General features: G+C 39.2%; 1 protein-coding gene across 1 annotated transcript in view; it reads left to right on the top strand.

The window, feature by feature from the left end:
* Positions 1-492: 492 nt before the first annotated feature.
* The window catches only part of srbd1 (S1 RNA binding domain 1), a 53,332-nt gene continuing 32,604 nt past the window's right edge, over positions 493-21,220 (top strand). Inside the window, exons 1-14 of the mRNA XM_015052825.1 lie at positions 493-578; positions 965-1,038; positions 1,757-2,117; positions 2,291-2,518; positions 2,859-3,025; positions 3,308-3,425; positions 4,291-4,429; positions 4,730-4,826; positions 4,971-5,157; positions 11,278-11,381; positions 11,681-11,788; positions 12,173-12,330; positions 13,272-13,362; positions 13,520-13,627. Coding sequence (XP_014908311.1) covers positions 965-1,038; positions 1,757-2,117; positions 2,291-2,518; positions 2,859-3,025; positions 3,308-3,425; positions 4,291-4,429; positions 4,730-4,826; positions 4,971-5,157; positions 11,278-11,381; positions 11,681-11,788; positions 12,173-12,330; positions 13,272-13,362; positions 13,520-13,627 — 1,940 coding nt within the window. The 5' untranslated portion in view covers positions 493-578. The remainder of the gene's footprint in view (positions 579-964; positions 1,039-1,756; positions 2,118-2,290; positions 2,519-2,858; positions 3,026-3,307; positions 3,426-4,290; positions 4,430-4,729; positions 4,827-4,970; positions 5,158-11,277; positions 11,382-11,680; positions 11,789-12,172; positions 12,331-13,271; positions 13,363-13,519; positions 13,628-21,220) is intronic.

Below are 21,220 nucleotides of genomic sequence, written 5' to 3' on the forward strand. Positions count from 1 at the left end.
TTATCGCTTCTTTAATGCTAATGACATTCACCTTATTTAAGCTTTATGACAATATGTCTATTTATTTGCTACAAAATTGTAATGTTTTTTTTTAACCCCTAACCATTGTGTAATTGTGCTTAATTCACAGATGTCATATTTTAGCAGTAGACGTTTGAGCTTCTGTATATGTTGGCATGCAGTGTTTGTATATTAAGGCAAAAGACTAAAATAAATAAGTAAATATTTAGAAAATATAATCATAACTGGTTAACCATTGTATTTTTTGCTCCCAGAAACGTATTACAATTTATTTATAATTTTGTTTTAGATTTGGAGGTATGCCTCTCAAATAAAGATAAACAAATGAACAGTTTATCAGTATTTTTTATTGATTTATTTTTCATGTATGGACGATTGAATACAGTTCTCAGCGGTTCACCACTACCAGACGATAGGGGGCGGTAGCTAACTCAAAGACGGAAGCCTTCACGTGTTGTGATTGGTTGAAACCCTACTGTTGCAGGAAGCTGCTGTTCAGCTTTAGAAATTTTTGTGAGACAGCTGAGTATGAACCAAGCATATCCAGCGTTACAAAGGTATATTTATTAACTCATGCTTTATACAATACGCAGAAACCGTGAAAGACATGAACATGCCGTTTACAAACCCGCCTAACACCATTAGCATAAATGTGTAGCGGCAAATTTGAAAAGCTTTACAAGCAAAACTATTTGTTTGAGCTAGCCGACTGCTCCGCGCTCATATTTGTCTAAGAAATTTTAACTTTGAAGGTTTAATTAGAAAATATTATTTGTCCTTGTTCTTCTTTTCTAATAAAATACAAGGAAACGACAACAAGTTTACAGTAGCTAAAACGAAGGCACTGACAGTAATATTTGCTAGGATATAAATTAGTTCATGTAACGTTTTAATGGTTGCAGGTTTCATATAACGTAGACTAACTTTTTGCCTTTTTTCACAGATGATGCGAAGACCCAGAGCAACAACTGCCAAAGCTGTAATTTACAACGAAAATGAAAATACAGATTCCGAGCAGTGAGTTATGTTTACTTATTTAAATCAATGTCTGTTCTTTTAAAAATACAAAGTAGCTTCGTGGACATGTTCAAAGTGACTAGAAGATTTGAAATGACCTCATACTGTGATACTAATTTACCTGCATTTAAGATTGTTCTCTCTGAGATTAATCTTTAGGCAAGGCTTTACAGTTCCTTGTAAACATATTTGTACAAATAAACATTTAAAGTTTCAATGTATATTTATTGTAATAGGCATACAAAAATAAAAATACTTATATGGCCTTCAAAATGTTCACACATAGAAAACTGAGAACTACGTATGTTCTCTGCCCTCTTTACTCTGTTATCACTAAAGAAAATCCAGTGTGGCCAGCTGTTTTCCAAAATTACCAAACCATAAAAAAGAGATTAAATACACTTAGGTTATTTAATCTTTACTTTCTATCAGCCTTAACCGATTGGCTAGTAAAGGAACTATTAGCTGTACATATAAAAAATCTGACCATGTCACCAATTTTGCAAAAAGTTTTAATAGTAAAAAATTGACACCAATGTATCGTTTTTCTTTATGTTGCTGGCGGCTTTATGTTGGTCTAGCACTTAAAATACTACCAAAGCACATTTAAGTCTATGTTTGTAATGGGAAAATGTTAAAGAGTGTTGCATAATTTTACAAATTTCTGTCCTTTTTTTCTATTACTGATGTTGAACTTTTATTTTTGTCGTACGATTAGGTCTTTTGCTCAGATGGCGAGTAGTGATGAAGAGGTGGACGAGTGGAAGCCATCGGAGTCGACAAAAGCTACCAGGAAAGTTGCCAGAGCACCTACAGGTGGAGGGATGAAAGCGGCGCCCAAGAGGACCGCTAAACCAAAACAACCTAAAGTTCCCAAACAACCTAAGGTCCCTAAACCCAGGGCGCCCCGCAAACGTGCAGCAGAACAAAAAGGTGCTGCCATGTCTGTTTCTGTTGGGAAAAAAAGAAAGAAGTCTAATGGTGATGATTTAGGAGAAAATGAAATGAAAACACAGACTGGATGTCCTGAAGAACAGAAGACTGAAAAGGGAGGCAATAGTGTCAGAATGAAGGAAGAGGTAATTATAACGGCCACCTCAGCAAGAATAAGCTTGAAGAATATAAGCAAAACACAACTTTGGTGATGATAGAAATACAGATTTGATCCACGTTAGATCAAATCTAACTTGACTATTTTCTCTCATCTTTTTTTTTCCCCATTTTTGGTAATATTTTTATTTCTGTTTTTTAGAGGATCTCATTTATTGTGTCAGACGCCCATCGGACAGACGAAGGGACATCACAGTGTGGGCTCCAAGTAAAGAAGGAGGAAGCGCCGGAAGAAGATTTCACTTTTGATGAGCCAAGTCTAAAAAAGCAGAAGACCAGCGAGACGAGCCAGAGACAACGACCCACCTTCCCGGAGTCCGGAGCGCACTCTCTGAGGAATGAACTCAACATGAACTGGGACCTGACTGAGGTGGAGAGGACAGGACTTTATTCTTGAATTCTTGAATAATTTGTCTTTTAACTTTAAAAAAAATTTTTTTTTAGAAAACTTCAAAGTCAAATGAAGTTGCATATTAGTTAATGGTTTATGACCCCCCAAAAAATGTAATCTGAAACTTTTTAAACCTTCTCTATACTATGTTCTTCCACTTTTTGCAGTACATTATAACCTGACAGAAAACACAGAAAACAAGTAATTCCTACAACCCATGCAATAATTTACAAAGGCTAAACAACTAAATGCATGAAAAAGTATCTGCATTTTTCCATTGCATATATGAGTTTTCTACTGTTTCTATTGTTCTCCTCAGGTTCTCTCTACACTGACATGTGTGGAGCGGTGGGTGTGCGGAAACATCATCAAGCTGCTACGCGAGGAAAACACTGTTCCCTTCATGGTGCGCTACCGCAAAGAGATGATCAATCACATGGACGCAGATGCGGTTCGAGACATCCAGATGGTCTATGAGGAGTTATGGTAGGCATGTACACAAAACAAATATCATCCGTTAAACCCCCCAGGACTTATTAAAAATATGTTAAATATCAGGTGGCTGCATAAAGTCACACATTTAGGTGTGAAAAGCTACATTGTGGAGTGTTTTTGAGATGATGTATCAGTTATTGGCCACTAGATGGTGGTAGTGGTTCATCTTTGAGGCCCAAAACGTCTGCATGTCTGCTGTTGATGTTCAGCCATCCTTTTTGTTGTCCTTGGTTAAGATGGATTTCTTGTTGTCTGATTTCTTCATATGTTTAGTTCTCTTGCTAAGAAGACCCAGTCTGTGATCCAGACCCTGAAGAAGGATGGTGTTCTGACACCAGAGTTGGAGGAAAGCCTCAGGAGCTGCCGATCAGCTGATGACCTGGATCATGTGGTCAGATTTTTATTCAGTGATAAACTATCTACATTGACTTGAAGATCTCAGTGTTCACACCTGATTGACTGCTTGCCTGGATGAGAGTATATAAATTATACAACTCCTGGCAAAAAATATGAAGTTTTTTTTTAATTGTAGCAAAAAGAATGGAAGACAAATATGACTTTTTTTTAGTAAACAACTAAACCATCTGTTTAAAAAAATCACCTAAAACTAAAGAACATGGTTATAGCTTATATATTATATTATTTGATATGTGGTGTGATGCTGATTTGAAAATAATACACTTTTCTATGTGATCAATAAAATAAGGCTAAAAATAAAATAGTAATTAAAAAAACCAAAATGGGTTTCACAGGTTCATGTTTAAACAGTAATTTTAGTCCCATAACACTGTTACATTGAGTTGCATTTGACTTCTTTGGGTTTTCTTTAAATTTATTTAAACAATTTATATCAGACATGTCCAGTTAGAGCAGTGAGAGTACGTTCATTTGGTCTAATAACTCATTTATGTGCAGAGTTTCAGTCCGTTTTCTTTGGAGAATATAAGGCTCTGTTCACAGCTGATGCTTCACATAAAATCGGACTCAGTAAAGCCAGATGAATCACACCTGGCATTTTAATCCATCCTGTGTTAGCAGATATAATTTACCTACTTCAAATGCAAAGAAGCAGGTAAACAGACAAATACAGTGCTTAACACTGTTAAGAGTTGTTTAAAAATGAAAATTCTCAAAGAGCTTAATTATGTAGCTATGACAGAGTTAAAGAATGATAAAAAGAAAAGGTGTGACTGCACAAAGTCAGAGTGCATAAATGGAGAGAAAACAGGATCTGTGCTTTGTGTTTTTACCTGCAGTATACTCCCTACAAGAAAGGCAGCAAGCTCACTAAAGCTCGCAGGGCCAAAGCATTGGGCCTGGAAGACGCTGCCACCGCACTGCTGAACGCACCACAAACTCTGGTCCTCAGCGCTTGGGTAAAGCCTGGCACTGAAGGTAGGAGGCACTCGACTGTAGCCGCATTCAAAAAACATGCAGGCCTTAAAATGATCGTTATTTTCACTATCCTCTAACTCTCTGAAGGCAGATTCTTGTGAAATGGAGACACTTGTGACTTGGGCTATTTATTCTGGCACATTGTAGCGTATTATTTATTGTTAGTGTGGCTGGAAATAGACGTTCAGGGTTTAAAATTTAATTCTTGTATTAATATTGAGATTAAGAGATGTACTTTGTAAAGTCACTGTGGATCGGTGTTTGTGTGTGTGTGTGTGTTTGTGCGTGCGTGTGTGACAGGTCTATCATGTGTGGAGGAAGTGGCCACTGGGATGGAGCATATTTTGGCTGACATGATAGCCAAAGACCCTGAGACACTCACCTACATTAAGACATTGTAAAAATATTTCCTTTTATGCACATTTTTCTATTTCTGCGTACATAAATTATGTTAATATTGTTTTGTTTTTTTTAAGTCTCTGCTACCGTAAAGAATCTCTTGAACATTCCCAAACAGATTTTTGTTGTTTCTTTCTGTCAGATGTGAAAAGAGCTTCGTGACCATCCAGTCCAGTGTGTCTAAAACGGCACTAAAGGAAAAAGAGCAGGAGAAAGTCGCCCAAGAACACAAAAAACCAGGAGCGGAACACCACAAGAAAAAAGACTTTGACAAGTTCCAACTCTACTTTGACTTTACCTGCAACGTTCAGCGCATCCAGCCTCATCAGGTGACAAGATGAAAATAATTACCCATTTTCACATGTACAGGAGCTGGTTCTGTATGTGTTGAATTCGGACTGGTGCCGTCAGTCAGTCAAAAAAATGTTTATCCGATTAATCGCACCCTAGCGCTGTGATTAATCACAATGCTTAACTTTGTAAGCTTCAAATGTAAATATGTAAGTTGTCAAAAATGTTTAAGACGATCTTTTATTGTCTCAAACCAAATTATCTGAAGATTTGACATTGTTTAGGTTTTCATATTCAGGAAGGTTTAAAAGAAGACATTTTGTTTTTGAAATGCCAACTATAAACTGGTCATGCTTCAGTGGAAAAATAATTCCTCGTTGCGATGCGTCCTGCCTTAGTTTTATCCAAACTCCGGGATGGTTTTTAAAAGCGAAATTTGCCTCTCAGCTCCCCAGTCTGACTCTTTTAACTTGCGTTTACGGCTCTGCATTGTTGACCGCAGTACAAGACCGCGTGATGTGCTGCTTTGAACACTAAGTAACCCTCCGTGCAGAAGAGAGGCATTTAGGTCAAAATAGGCAATGCGATTAATCTGAATTGTATAATATTGACGCCTTAAACCTTTTGGATGAATCGCATGCGTTGGCGCATTAACGCTGACAGCCTTAATAAGGAGCAGGAAGGTTTACTTTTAAGTGACAAGCAACTTCACAACTGCTGGGATATAATTAATTACTATGTGGTTTTCGTGCTTACCTGATGCACACACACTTATAGACTAACACACTGCCTCTGTTTGTGTCCGTGTCATCGGTGCGTGCCGGTTCTGAATGCTACCCACGTCAGTCGCGGTTAGTCTTGTCCGTGCCTTCATATCCTCCTCCCCTCCTGTGCCCCGCTCGACCCCCTCTCCTCCCCCTCAGTCTCTCCAGTGACTGGTAGGTTACTCAGAGTTGGTCCCGGGCCTCATGTGTCACCACGGCTCCTGTCACCCGCTGCCTCTGCCACACCACACTCCCTGGCAGCCGCGCTCCTGCCCCGCAGTCGTTTTTAATCACGCGCAGACATTCTTGCGCACACTTGCTCCGCACAGCCGCGGCCGCCCGAGAGTCCCCTCGTTCTCTCTTCTTAACATATGTGACATGTCCCCCCGCCGACATGCCATTGGATTAGGAGGCTTTGATTGACAGGCGGTCCTCCGCAGTGACAGCTTCTGCTGCTGGGCCTACAGGCGGACAAAAGGATGGGGAAGAGGGAGCGGGGGCAGTGAAAGAAAGAAAACACGGGAGGGATGAGCGACGCCGAGGTGCGTTCGTCACTTATCTCTCATGCTCTGCTCCGATCTGCCTCATCCCTCTTTTCTCTGACTAAACCTTATCCCCTCCAATCCACACCTCCCCTCCCGCTTGTCTTCTGTGTATGCAAGGCATTTAATTCGATGACTCGCCTTTGTCACGGAGTGTTAATCCACAGGCTACCGTGACCCTGCTAGCTGTCAGATTCCGGCTAAAATGAACCTTTTCTAGCCATGAAGTTGTCAGGGGGAGGAAGCAGGTGAGAGATGTGTTTTGACAGAAGGCATGTGTGTTTGTGCACACTTGCCCGTGCGCTTTAGCACATTATATTAAGCCTGGGCTCTTTTTCTAGTGGGAGAGAAAAGGACGAGATGAGGGAGTTGTTGTCCCAGGGAACTCTTAATGAGTCCATGAAATTATAAACAACTCATGAACTTAATCAACCTTGAATTTATCTTCAAGTGACAGGAGGCTTTTGGTTTTTGTTAGATTTGTTCAAACATTTAAATAAAAAAAACCAATTCTAGCACTTTTCCTAATCCTCCAATTGGTTTTTATTCTGTTGATTGCTAATTTGGAATCATTAACAGGGACTTGGGTTTTGCTGCTTGGGAGCATAAAGGACGCTTTACATGCTTTTATGAATTTAGGTCTGCTGATTCCAGTTTTAAACTCACTTACTGATTACTAAAGCCTGGATTTATTTTTATTTTTTAATGAAATATGACATGAAATTAAATTTGAGGATAATTTCTATTTGCAGGTGAGTTTACGAAGCCTATAATTCCTCATAGGAGGCCAAAAATGTTACTTTCTGATCTAGAAACGTCAGACTGGAAAGAAACTTGATAATTATTTCCATGAAAGCCTTATATAAAACGACAGCAGGTTTCTAAATTCATCTGAAGTCTGTTCAGGGGAAGCTCTGGCATTCAGCTTGTCTGAAAGTATAATGCGTACGCCAGATGTAATTCCATTAGACTTGATTTGAGTCCTCTTCTGAAGGGTACACATTTACCTTATAGCCATAAGACTCCAGCTTGCTCCGCAGCACGCCAGAGCAGATTTATTGAATGTGGAAGTGGGCTGCTTTTAATGCGATTTGCAGCGTGATCAAACGGGAGTTTAGCGCTTCTGATCGGGGTTCGCCTGCAGAAGAGCTCAAGCAATCGGAAATGCTTCATCAGTTACAGAGAAATGTTTGATAAACAGGTTACGGACAGCAACTTTGACTTTCACATCCACTCAACTTGTTCAGGTTGTGTCATATTGCGACCGTAAACTTCAGTTCATGTGACTTGGGTTTAAAACTGCAACAGAGTCCAAGCATCCAGCATGCAACTGTTTCTCAATGGTTGATGGTTCAGACCCTCTGTGTGAAGCAAAGTGCAGAGCACTTGTTTTTTTACCAAGCTGGAGTGAACAGGGCTCAAAAATACATGCTCAATGTTTCTTTTACATATAAAAACAATTATTCTCTAAAACATTAAGGTTTGTATTGAAATGTGACATATATATATATATATATATATATATATATATATATATATATATATATACACACACACACACACACTCTGTTTGCATGCACGTTACACAAAGAGTCATTTCTGGAGATTAGACATCAGTACATAAATTTTTAAATTAGTTTTTTAAATTTAAAACATCTTTTATGTGAAATAGCAAAGCCCCGACAATTGAATCTTTTTGACTCAAACGTCGAGATTATAAGAAAGCCAAAATCTAAATATTTGAGTCTGGAGAAGTACGGAATGTTGAAACGGAAATAATTCAGGAAACGTTGATGACGGTGCCAAGCGTAACAAAATTCAGCAGACAGCTTGATTCCACTCTAATAAACCACATTTCCTCTGTGCCAGCGAGGTCGAGAAAAGTGCAAATTCTCTGTGAATGTTTGTCAGCGTGGACGCATCTGTTTGTTCTTGATATGGCGGATGGATGGATGTGTTGATGACAGTATACCTCTACAGACCAGATGAGCAAGAGGAGGAGACAGATAGGGGATAGTTGTTGGCTGACTGCCCTTACTTTGGGGCTGAGGAACGGATTAAGGAAAGCAACAGAGGAAAGATTGTCTTTCTGGTCTTGTCAGGATTTGGCCAGCACTTGGCTACCTGTCACTGCTTGGCATGTGTAATACATAAACATATTTACACTCTGCTTCACATCCCTGTTTTGTATCACGCCATCTCTCACAAGCGACCAAACTCTGATAGAAACTGAGAGATTCATGGAGGAACACTGGCTGTGTCCTATCCTAAGTTAAAAAAAAGAGAAAAAAAATAGAATAGAAAAGAAAAGAAAGCACAGGATGGCATTTATTTAGTCACATTTAGAGTCTAACAAAAACATAGTTTGCTTAAGGGATTTATTTTTTCTTAAGTTAGAAGGTTCTAAGAAGTAACATCTTGCTACTTAAGATAAGTGAGGACAGCTTGTGTTTTTCATTTTAATATTCATTTTTTAAGAACTGAACTAGTTATTACAGGAGTTTTTTTTTAAATATAGTATATTCAATATTTATGGTATTTACTTTTAGATAAAAGTTCTATTACAGTTCACATACAACGTGTATCGCACATGTACGCCACCGCAACAAAAATCACTGCAACCCAATAATAACCTTACATAATCTGACGCTATGGTACACTGTTATTGGGGTTAAAAGAGCTTGAAACTATAATTTAAACTTGTGGCTTCACTTACTGTCTGATTTATTTGGCCTGGAATTATCTGAGCCCCTTTGGGGTTGTCATTGAGAATTACATTTTTATTCACAGATAATAGCAACTAAAAGTAACGTGCAAGGTAAGGACACAGCAGAACACTGTCGATTCTTGACATGTAGGAATGAGAAATATACACTCAACTTAAGTTTGTGACAGGAAACTCCTATTTTATTTCCCTGTTTGGACTGAAACCAAGTCCATACATACAGACAGAATCGTGAATTACATACATTCTACCTCTAATGGTTGCTAAAACTCTTTGCTGCGGTCTTCTAACTGTGAGCTTTTCCGTCCTCGTCACTCTGAGGAATAGCAAGGTAGGTTGTCATGATGTTTGTTATATTTTATTATATGCTATAAATGAGTTACAAAAAAATAACTGAACCTTTAGAATAGAGGTTTTGCAATGCAGTTTTAAATTCACTAGTTTTGTTGCAGTTGTGGGTTGTCAGAGACGTGCTTTGCTTGCTTTCCTTGACAATATGTTAAACCTCAGAGGTTTGATGAAGATAGTTTCAGAAATCTCATCACAAGTTGTCGAGGAAGCCTCGGGCTGAAACATGCCACCGGGAGAGAAATCTTAACTTTCATCGTTATTCAAGCAATCTTTGCTGATTTAATCCTGGCTTCCGCCATTAGCTGTGTTTTAAATTTTTGCCTGTGTGTGCGCGCGCGCGTGCCTGTGCGTGCTGCATATGGGTGCGCTGCATGCACCCAACAGTGCTGCTGAGTGGTAATGGTTGTGGCACGATGGGTGGGGGGGAAGGCCTTGCGGTCTCAAAGCTGATGGTGGCATAGTGGTGGCATTTGTCAGCTCGCTTCTTCCGCTTGGGCTCCAGATTGACGTCTTGCTTCTTGGCCCTGTTCTGTGGCAGGCTAAAGGTTCCCGACTGAAAAGGTCAGACACTTACTGCTGTTTGCTTAACAGCATGTAACAGTTCCTCTCAGGGGGGAACCAGCACACAACACAACAGGCCCGACCACAGGACACACTCCCAGGCTTCTAACTTTTTATGGAGATGTGAGGGAGCTAAGGAATTTTCTTAGATGATTTATTTTACAATGATTATACACGTTCTTATTTTTGTATTTGAAAATGAGGAGATGAAGAAAATGAGTATTTTACATGGTATACTTTTTTAACATTTGAACTAAAACCAAGAAAAAAATTTCCTAAAAAAAAAAAAAAAAAATAAATAAATATATATATATATATATATATATATATATATATATATATATATATATATATATATATATTGCTTTTAGAGGTAGATTTGTTTATTTAGTGGTTTGAAGCATTTTTCCTCCTCAAGAGATTTTATTAGTTTTTGGTTTTTCAGACTTTAATATTTTTTAGATCAAAAATCTAAAATATTTTTTAGATCAAACTGAAGTTGGAGCGGTCTCTCTCAGTATTTTCTGACAGATTGCAATTATATCATGTTTTTAGGAGCTTGAAAAAGCAAAGCAGCAACAGGGAATCATAGTACCATCGTCATGTTTGACTGTCCGAATCATTTTGTCATTCTGTAATGCTTTGTTCCCTTTAAGACAGTTGTAAAGGGAAACACACCTTATGAAAACTTCCACTTTTGTCTCCTCAATCCATATATTGTCTTCCCATAAGCTGTTGAGATATTAAAGACATTTGTGAGATGTGCCTTTGTTTTTGTTTTTGTTTTTTTTGGTAAATGTTTGGTCACTATTTTTCTTGTTGTTGAATCTTGATCTTAATTGAGGTCGGTGTTCTGGGCTCTTTTGTGCCCTCCTGGACAAATTGTTGATACACTGTTTTGGTACCTTTTCAGACTAATTGATGTAATTTCTCAAATGTAAGGTCAGACATGCTGTGTTGCTTTTTGAAATATTTTAGCTGATCTCTGCATGCATTCTAATTAATACATTTATTAATTGTACAGCTAAGGTTTTAATCAGAACAAAATTAAACTGGGAGGTGCTCAAACACAAGATGTGTGTTTGAGCAGCTGTCAGTGTATTGTAGGTTAAAACGTGCGGCTTTCTGAAGGCTGTGAGTTTCGTGATCACATGGCGGGACGTATATCTGTGTGGAGACGTGGGTGTTTTCACTCAGAACTGTGTTTGTGTTCAGACACTGGCGATTAACCGAGGCGAGAGTCTGAAGATTCTGACAGTGAAGGTGAACATTCCTGACAGAGTGAAGAGCGACTTTACTCGATGGTGCATCAACAACAGGTCAGAAACACAATAATACCGACAAAACTTTGCACACACAGACAGGCCTGTCTGCAGTGGTTATATAAGGTTGCAATGAAGATGTCAGGAGGAGGTTGCTCTCCTCTCCTTCATGACACCACAGAGAAGGACAAACTCGTATATCAGTAGAAATATGGAGTCTTTGTTTTGGATTACGAATGGGCATTAAAACTAAATATATTTCATCTTTCTTGGTGCTGGATAAGATTTTAAAATGTGTTCTGATCTGAATAGTTTTAATTGGACCAAAACACTTTTGTTACTTTGTTTTATTGCAGGTGGAGGCCAAAGACATTTGCAAGAGAAGAACTTCATGCAATCCTCAGAAATGCAGTAGAAGACTCGTATAAAAGGCTTATTTTGCCTTTCCTCACGCGAAGCTACAGGTATGTTTCTTAATATCAGTTATTGTTTATAAAAGTGTTTATTCTATTGAAATATTCTAAATTAAGACAAAGTAGAAATTGATGTCTTCAATATGTAATTTAGCAAACTTAAGCACAAGTTGAACAAATCTCTGTAGGTGACAGCACAATTATTTAAGTAGGATCCTTGGTATGTGTAGAATATGAATCAACAGGCATTATTTGCAAACATTCATGTGATGTTTGCTGCAAATTTACAATAGCATTCTGAAAGGCTGTGAACTAATTAAGTGGTTTCATTCTTTTTGCACATTTTTAATGCTTATCTCCTTTGTACACCACATTTTTGTAATATCTTTACCATCTTCTAGTCTGACTTTCTGTCCTGCTGATCCCACTCCTTAGGACTAAGCTAACAAGTGCAGCAGAAAAGGAATCGATCGCCATGTTTGTGCGAAACCTCCGTCAGCGCCTGTTGGTCTGTCCAGTCAGGGGAAGTGTCATAATGGGGGTGGACCCCGGCTTCAGACATGGCTGTAAACTGGCTATCCTCTCTCCTACAAGTAAGGGTTCACTCTAGACATTGCAAATCCCATAATATTTATTTTTCTATCAAGAAACATTTGGGAACTGCTGTTCATAGAAATAATCGATCTCTGGTATTTAAACATCACAACCTGGTATTGTTATGTTTTACTTTGACAGTTCCATAAGGTATTGAACAGAGAGTTCACCCAGGAACTTGATGAATAAAGGGAAAATTAGCCACCACTCTGGACAATTTTACAGAAAAAGTGCAAATAAATCAACAAATTTATGTTGATGAAACTTGACACATTTTTAAATGAGGGGATTAGACAAAATCCCAGATCTTTACCTTAATTAAAATGTGCATATCCTAAAAAAAATGGTCTGAAAATAGGAAAACATATAAAATTAAAGATGTTGTACCAACATGCAGCTACATTTGTGTTTTAATTCTGCGATGATGGAATAAACTTTTTATCACACAATCTTAGGAAAGCATCTGTAACAACATTTCTTATCACAGCATGTGAAAAGAAACAGTCATTTTAGATTTTGGTCCTTGTTAAAACTAATCCAATAAGTTTCAGCAGCAAATTAAGATCAGAAAAAATCATCTCTAGTGCTAAAAACTTTCTCTTAGTATTGCTCTAAAACTACACCTTGTTGGCGCTAAATCAGTTATAGCCCAAGATGTTTGTTTTTGGTAACAGACAGGCATTTACTTGACCTTACTGAGTGCATAATATGGTGCATGCTGGTGTGCTTCTCTCAGAGTGTGTGGCTTCACGCTGTGCAGAGTGTGTCGGGTCCATCATGGTAATATTGAGGTGGCTGCTGTTAGATTGTTGCATTATTTAATTTGAGCATGTCATTGTAGCCTCATTTCATAGAGAAAAGATTTAAAACAATAAAATAACTTCTGTTGTTTATTATTCATCAACTATTCTGTTTTTTTTTTATATCTTTCTGTTCTAAGGTCAGATTCTCCACACTGACGTTGTGTTCCTGCACAATTCAGGGCAACAGAAAGAAGCAGTGAAATTGCGCCACCTCATGGCCACATACAGGTATTACTCCTATGGCAAACGTAGAATTATATTTCGGGGATAATATGAACTGAACTGGATAAGATGTTGCTCACAAGGGAACAGTATAATTAACAGTATTATTTTGACAGATTATTTTATTGTCTTCTTATCTTTTTTTCTCCGTTTCATCAAATAGTTGCACCAAAGTCGTCATTGGCAACGGTACTGCTTGTCGTGAAACTGAGTCCTTCTTCGCTGATCTGATCTCCAGACGTTATTTTCACCCGCTGGACGTGTCTTACTGGTAAGATCTTAATGCAGTACATACTAATTACACATAAATCTTGATATAAATATTATGCTGTAAGTATAATATAAAATCTGACACTACTGTGTTTTCCCAGTATTTGCAAAATTGAAATGTAAAATGTTGCTTTTTCCACAAAAAAACACCCTGATAGTTTATCTCTCTTTTGTTGCTATTTTGCAACTTAATTACCACAAAGTGAAGCCAATCAAACTTATTGGCATAGATATGAATAAATTGTAGTTTTACTCTTATGCATTATTATATATTATTATGAAACACACTGCACTGCATGAATTGCAGCGTCTGTGAACCACCCATTTATTTTCTGACATTCATATGTTTGAACTTTGAACACGAGCCGTTCACTGAAGTTGTAAAGATTTAATTCTGGTGCTCAAAAAGTTGGACCGCTGCGAACATCCACATTAGGAACGTATTGGTTATACAAGTAAGGATGACATGTGGGAAATTGATCTAATTTAAAGAGCAAATAAATTTCAGAGGGAAAAAAAATGCATGTTTGAAACAGAGCAAGAAGGGACGCAAAGTGCAGGCAAGCCATCAGAACTGTGTGGGGGGAGCAGAAAAGCTGGATGAGATGGAGGGAGACAAATTGGAATGTGTCCTCAAGTGAATACCTATTAAAGCCATCTGGAGTTCGTTTCACTTCAGTCCAATTAAACGGACGTTTTGTGGTCCAGGTCTCGTCTGTAACTAAATCCAGTCCAAGCTTCGGAATACAACTGCGTAGAAGGCCTGTCCAAGCATAATAACCACTGCCCGCCGTTTGCACCATCTCCTTTACTCACTGCAGAGCTCCATGTGTGTTTGTTGACTTGAGGTTAGCAGGGGGACCGCAGACTAAATTCATTCTGAGCACTTTTTGAATATTTGCAAGAGTTTCTGTCCCGTATTTTTAAGTTCTTACACGTAAAAACACTTTAGAGGTCACGCTGTAGGTGCAGAAGTGAATTTCTTTTTTTTCTAACATGAAATGTTCCTTTCTAAAAGCAGAAGCAAAGTGGAGCATTTGCCAAGTTAACATCCATTTTATTATTATTTTTCCATAGTTCATATCTCCTGTTACATTTTTTTAATGTAATTTATAGCGCTCCTCAATACCTTCAGATGATTTAAATATCTTAATTTTATTCTGATCTTTCTTATGTACTGTTTGGGATTCATGATTTTTACAAGACAAGATTGTCCTTTAAAGACTGAAACACATTTCTAGCAATAAATTAATGTGAAAACAGTTCTTTACACTTTACTATAGCTTGGTTTATGGGTGATATAACTACCAACATTGTAGCCTGCATTTTTCCAGTATTTTAGTATCTTTTAAAAATGCAGTGAAAATTAATTATTAGGAGCGCTTGACAGAAATGTGTTTATTACACAAGCATCTTCATGTAGCCCCGGGAATACAGCAGACTGGTCAGGTGTAAAGTTATGGAAAAACTAAAAGCAGAATTAACTTTGAGACTCTCACAGCGCACATTTTCTTCTGAAAATGCAAAATTTGGCATACCTGAGAATTAACTAAATGGAACTAAAATGTAACTTTTAGTTTAATTTAATGGTGCTAGATATTTCAGAAAATGAACACTGCACATCCCACTTGTCTCATCCACTTTGAAACAAGGTCTTTGCGCCTGTTTCAGTGAAATCTAAACATTACAAATCATTTCTCAGTGTTAACGTCCACTTTCAGTGGCTTTCTTTAGTTGCTTATAAAGGCTGCAGAATATATCACCATTGCCACATCCGTGTGTGCAACATTCAAATCATAAAGGACTGTTAGGATAATTGTTTGCTGACAATGTATTCTGTAGTTAATTAAGCCTCATCCTGCTACTCATTCCTCCTTCTCTGTCAGCCTTGACTGCAGTAGTTCATTAAAGCCCTCAACCTCATTTACGCCATCTGCTTCCTGTCTCCCTGTGAGCCTTCATTGTCTCTCCTCCCCCACCCGTCGCTGTCTCCCAATGCCCGTCTCTCTCTTTCTGTCTTTTCGCCTCAATGCACAGCTGAAAAGACAGGCAGCAACGGTGGCCTGTAGGACATGCTTCCTTGTAATTTGTGTGTGTTTAAGTGTGCTGGAGTTGGGCACCTACGTATAAAAGTGTGTTTTTGTTCATGTTACCTAAGTTTGAGTTAATTCTTTAGTAAGATTTGTGGACTATAGCAGAGGCTCATGCATATCTCGTGAGTTTTTCTTTCTGCTGATGCTACAATCCTGCTGAGTTTGAGGCAATGCAATTGAATGTCCACTGTTGCTACATTGTCATCCATTTCTTTTGTAAAGTGCCTTAAGATGACATTAGTTGTGAATTGACCCTATATGAACTTAATTGCATAGTGCCAGTAAATTTTGTCTGACTTATAAAATCTGGCGCTTTTGTTAATTTCCTTCATCTCCCTGTAAAATCAGTCAATACAGGCCTAACTCCAAGAATCTCCTCCTCCTCCCCCCAAAAAGCTAAATTACATTGACAATAAACAGAAATGTTGACTTTGCCTTCTGTCTAAATGATGTCTAAATGTGGTTAAAAGTGAAAGATGATAAGGTGTTTGCACAAAAACTTCAACTCAAGTCTAACTGTAGTTAAAAAGTTGTCTAAACACAGTTTTTGGTGTGTATTTCAAGGCCAAATAGAGACAATGAACATCAGACATAACTACTACTTTTAAAAGAAAATCCATAGACATCCATTGTTTCAAGGGCTAAACTCAACAACTCTCTTCTCTGACATTGCTTGTTTAATCTTAACCATAGTTGTTAAAAATTGACTTATTGTGATTAGTGTATGTATGTGAGGCGTCAGAGACCAGTCCAAGTGACTGCAGTCAGAATCTTAGCTAAATAACTATTCCACTGCTAACACAGAGACGGTGACAATAAGTCCTTGACTGTCTTGCCCTCTGGCTTACTTCTGTTGGGATGAGATCATTATTACTGGCTAGCTGATGGACCTGGAGGACAGCGGTGAGGAGACTGGATTCATGACTTCATGTGGGTTCGGGTATGTGTATCCCCTGTCATGTCCTGTGTCCAGGCATGCTCCCAGGGGCCAAGTTTAGAGACTGATGAACATACAGTGGCAGGACCAGTGATGATTGAGTGAGACCCAGGCTCTCGGTACCCCTAGAAAGGTTTGAAGGTTGGCTAGATGGAGGGACAGATGGATTTAGAGGCAGGGAAAGGCCTCAGCCTTGCTACGAGGAACAGCTTTATTTCAAAAGGAAAATGAACCCATGGGTGAGTGATAATGAAAAGGTTATGTCTTTGACTTTTGAATAGACACTGGAGTATTTGTGCTGAAGTGTTTTGTCTCTCTCTTTCTCTCTATCTGTCTATCCTTGGTTGGGTCTGTGTTACGTGTATTAGTACATCAGTGAGCACAGAGGTGATCAGCCTGTGGTTCTGCTGTGGTGTAATAGAAGCCCAGGTTGCCTTCAGGTCATTTGCATTATTGGGTCTGATGTCTCTGGTCTTTCTATTGACGGCTCAGATCAGCTGGCTAACCAATCAAGAACAGTACCACCATAATCGTTGAGCCAGCTTTTGGTACCTTTGGCAGTGTGGGCCGGTGCTAAGTCCTGCTGGAAAAGAAAGTCAGCATCTCCAAAAAGCGTGTCAGTAGATGTCTGTGCTGTGATTGTGGATTTCAGTAAACACATCAGATCAGCATCGGCAGATGACACGAAATCCCAAACTTCACACTGGACGTCAAACAACACCAACTGTGTGCCTCTTCACTCTCCCTCCAGACTCTTGGACCCTTGATTACCAAATGAAATGCAAACTCGACCACTAAACGTACTAAAGCTGCAGAGACAACAATGTCCTGTTTGCTTTTGTTCTGTGATGTTCTGTCATGCTCTACAACATCTAAGAGACATTTCAGTACTGTTGAACCCACAAGCGTGTGAAACATATTTATTGTATGACTTGTGAGCACAAGATATGTTACAGCTCAAATATTTTTGATGTTTCTGTTGGTCTAAACTTGTCATGATTTAGGGGGTGGGCTGTCTGGCACCATTCCTGGCATTTGTAAGTGGTGGCCGGTGAATATCTGCCAGTCTTCCTCTTATCACCCACGGCTCTTCCTCTTCCGTTACCCAACTGCACTGGTGGCCAGCCCTTGTCTGTTCTTCTTATTTTTCACCCATTACCTTCCCCCAGGGTTACAGTGTTCACTGCAGTGGTCTTGCATGTGACGAATGCGTGATGAGTCTCCATGAAACACAATGTGTGTATATTTGTCATGTTTTAAGGGGGGGAAGGCGTACATTTGTATGTTTCTGTGCGTGGCCGAAGCACAGGGTTTTCTTGCTAACAGATTGACATGAGTGTCTGTGAGGCTTTGCTCTTTTCAGACATGTCTCACCCTGGCAGCTGGAGTTTATATGTGTGTGTGTGAGCATGCTTGCCTTCTAGCTCCTCCATGGAGACTGACGGCCCCTGACACCTGCCATTTGGACGCTTTTCTCTGTGAAAAATGTCATCGTCTTTAGACCCGACGTGGATGTTTGTGTATGTGTGTGAATAAGGGAGAGAGATATGGCACATCCCTCAATTTTGCTCCCTGGGGTCAAGCTTTGCAGCTGACTGAACAATGGATCCAAGCTGTTTGAGCTGCCAGGACAGACACAGTTGGCAAGTGTGTGTATGTGTGTGAGTTTTATTTTTCTTAATTTTAGTTTTTTTGGGGTTTTTTTTTTTAGATAAATTATTTTTTAATTTGTTTTGTCTCTCTTAAACGAATCAAATTGAACTCAAACAAGTTGGTTGAAATCACCAATTTATTAAATGTTTAGACTGTAGCTTTTTTTGTCTGCAATGTAGTTTAGCTCTTTATAATTCTCTTTTCTTTCAAATTGGCCGTATTTATTATCAAAGTACTTAAAAAGATGAATAAAACCATTTGCTATTTTTCTGCAACAACGTAATATTTCCTAAACATCAACACATGATATTTTACCTTCCATGGGGAGGTTCTTTCAGGTTTTTGCAAAAGCTGTAGACCTTATTTGAAACCATTCTTTAAAATGCAAATTAAAAATTTGTCCCAGTTGCTTGTTTACACATATAGCAAGTGAGCCAATCACATGGCAGCAGTCAAGTATGTTTAAGGCTCTAGATCAGGGGTGGCCAAGTCCAGTCCTCGAGAGCCACCATCCTGCAAGTTTCAGATGCATCCCTGCTTCAACACACCTGAATCAAATGACTGGCTCGTTATCAGGCCTCTGTAGAGCTGATCCCGGTCTGTTGGAGTAAGGATACTTCTAAAACTTGCAGGATGGTGGCTCTCGAGGACTGGACTTGGCCACCCCTGCTCTAGATGACAGAGGCTGACTTACTGAAGTTTAAACCGAGATTCAGACGAGGGGAGAAAAAACAGATTTTAGTGAATTCAAAGTAGTATGGCTGTTTACATCAAGCTGAATTGAGTTTTCCGTAGGTATTTGTTTGCACAGCTCCCCGATTTACAGATAATGGTTGGAAAAAAGGGGAAAATATCCAGTGAGCGGCAGTTGTTAGGACAAAAATGCCTCAATGACGTCAGAGGAGGAGGACAGACGGAGTACTCTGAGATGATTAAAAGGTAACAAAAGCTTTAATAACCACTCATTACCACCAAGGCTTACAGGATGCTAAGTACAAATGTCAAATCTTGAAGCAAATGTGCTGCTGCACTTCATTTCGGCTGTGACATTTAGATGGTAAAGTCAGAATGTGGTGTAAACAACATGAAATCATGGATTCAGGGATCAGTGTTTCAAAATCTGGGTTGTGGTGTCATGCTGTGGGGAACCAGTTGGTCGACCTATAAACCGTGCAGACTGGCCAACTCTTGTTGCTGACCACATCCATGCCTTTATGACTACAGGGTTAAGTGGACTTCCTTTATTTAGCACTTTTCTAGTCATACTGAAATAATCAAAACACTTTACACTAGAGCTGCATTCACCTAGTTGCAGTCTAACGGATGGATTTGAGTTTTGTGACGTCAAGGTGCGTTATTCTGTTCGAGGTAGAAGACGGATAGACTATGGGGGTGACTGTGGCTCAGAGCCAAGGGTAGCTGACAACTGAAAGCTCTGCTTCTCATTCTACTTGTAGGAACTCTAGGAACCACCAGCATACCTGCAACCAGGAAGTAAAGTTTTTTGAATAAATAGTCAAAGAAAAATAGGCAACCTGCCAATGGCAGCACAGAAATGCTTTGGCAAAAATATTTCCATCTTCTCATTCGGTTCTTACTATCCTGGTAAATATTGTCCATCTAAACCAGGACTTTTAAACCAACTTCAGTCCTCAAGAGCAATGAGGTAGCTGAATCCTCTTTTCTCTATACCATCAGATTCAACAAGGACCTGCTAATTGAGCCTTTTTGGACCAGAAATTCATCTATAAGTTGCACGATTGTGTTTGTAGAGGTTAACAGTTGAAGCCCTCTATTGTTATGCAAAGGAAACCTTTCATAGAGATGTTATTCCCTTACTTTAGTTCCCCAATTCAAACTGAATGATACAGGGAACATATCATATGAGGACTGCTCTGTTCATAGGGCTCTAAAGGCTCCCACATACTTCATCCAAAGTGCTGAAATCGGCTCTCACTGACGTAGACGAGTTACAAAAATTGCATCATTCTGTTTGCAGAGAGGCATCCACCTGCTGAACTTGACACCAGGCCCAGGTCAAACTATTTCAACAGGGCTTTATGCAAAGTTTGCCACCATGTTTTATGCAGATATGTGCTCGGACAATATTTTTAATATTTCGCTTTAGCTAGTCCACTTCCTCTGTATGGTTTTGTATCTGCAGACGACCTGAAGAATTAGGAATTATGTACATTTATGCAGTTTTTTCATAAAATAACTACTACAAAAAAAAACAACAAAAAAAACATCTGGAAAAAAATTGCACCACAGTGGAGGCTGAAAAGTGTGGCGCTTCCTCTCTGACTGTTTCCTAAATGGAGAGCAGAGGAAAAGCGTAGGAGTGTGGGGACCCCAGTGGGTTGGGGTGTGACGTATGCAAGAGGGGTGACTCCCCAGGTGGTCTGCGCTGTTGGATGAAATGTGAGTTCGTAGGTTTGTCCACAATCATGTGACCGCGCTTTAACTTTTCCATAGTTGCATGGTTACACTTACAAAACCCAGTTAGCATTAACTATGTGGTCTATGTTAAGACTAATGGCTATGCCTTGAAAGAAGAAATATAACATTCTTCTATGGTTTTGGGCTCATTAATGATATAATTGGCCCTATTTCTGATTCGTTAAAGCTGTTTTGAATTTTCACCCATGCCGAGTGCGCCCGGAGGCTTTAATGAGATATCAAAATGTGTATCCATCTCCTTCACTATCGCCTTTCTTTAGGGGCAGTAAAGGGGGCAGTCGTCATGTGTCTGTGTTTGAGTGTCAAGCTCAAGGGTGTGTCTCAAATTCACCCAGCAAGGGGAAGGAGAAAGGGCAACCCGTTTGTGACTTTGCCCTGGGAAGGAGCGGCGCTGAGGGCGGACATGTGTTTGTGTGTGTTCGTGCAATTAAGAGAGCAAGCATAAGCGCGA

This window comes from Poecilia latipinna, unplaced genomic scaffold, assembly GCF_001443285.1.
Source record: "Poecilia latipinna isolate Pla-1442-1.1 unplaced genomic scaffold, P_latipinna-1.0 Scaffold1137, whole genome shotgun sequence".
In the NCBI taxonomy this organism is placed as follows: domain Eukaryota; kingdom Metazoa; phylum Chordata; class Actinopteri; order Cyprinodontiformes; family Poeciliidae; genus Poecilia; species Poecilia latipinna.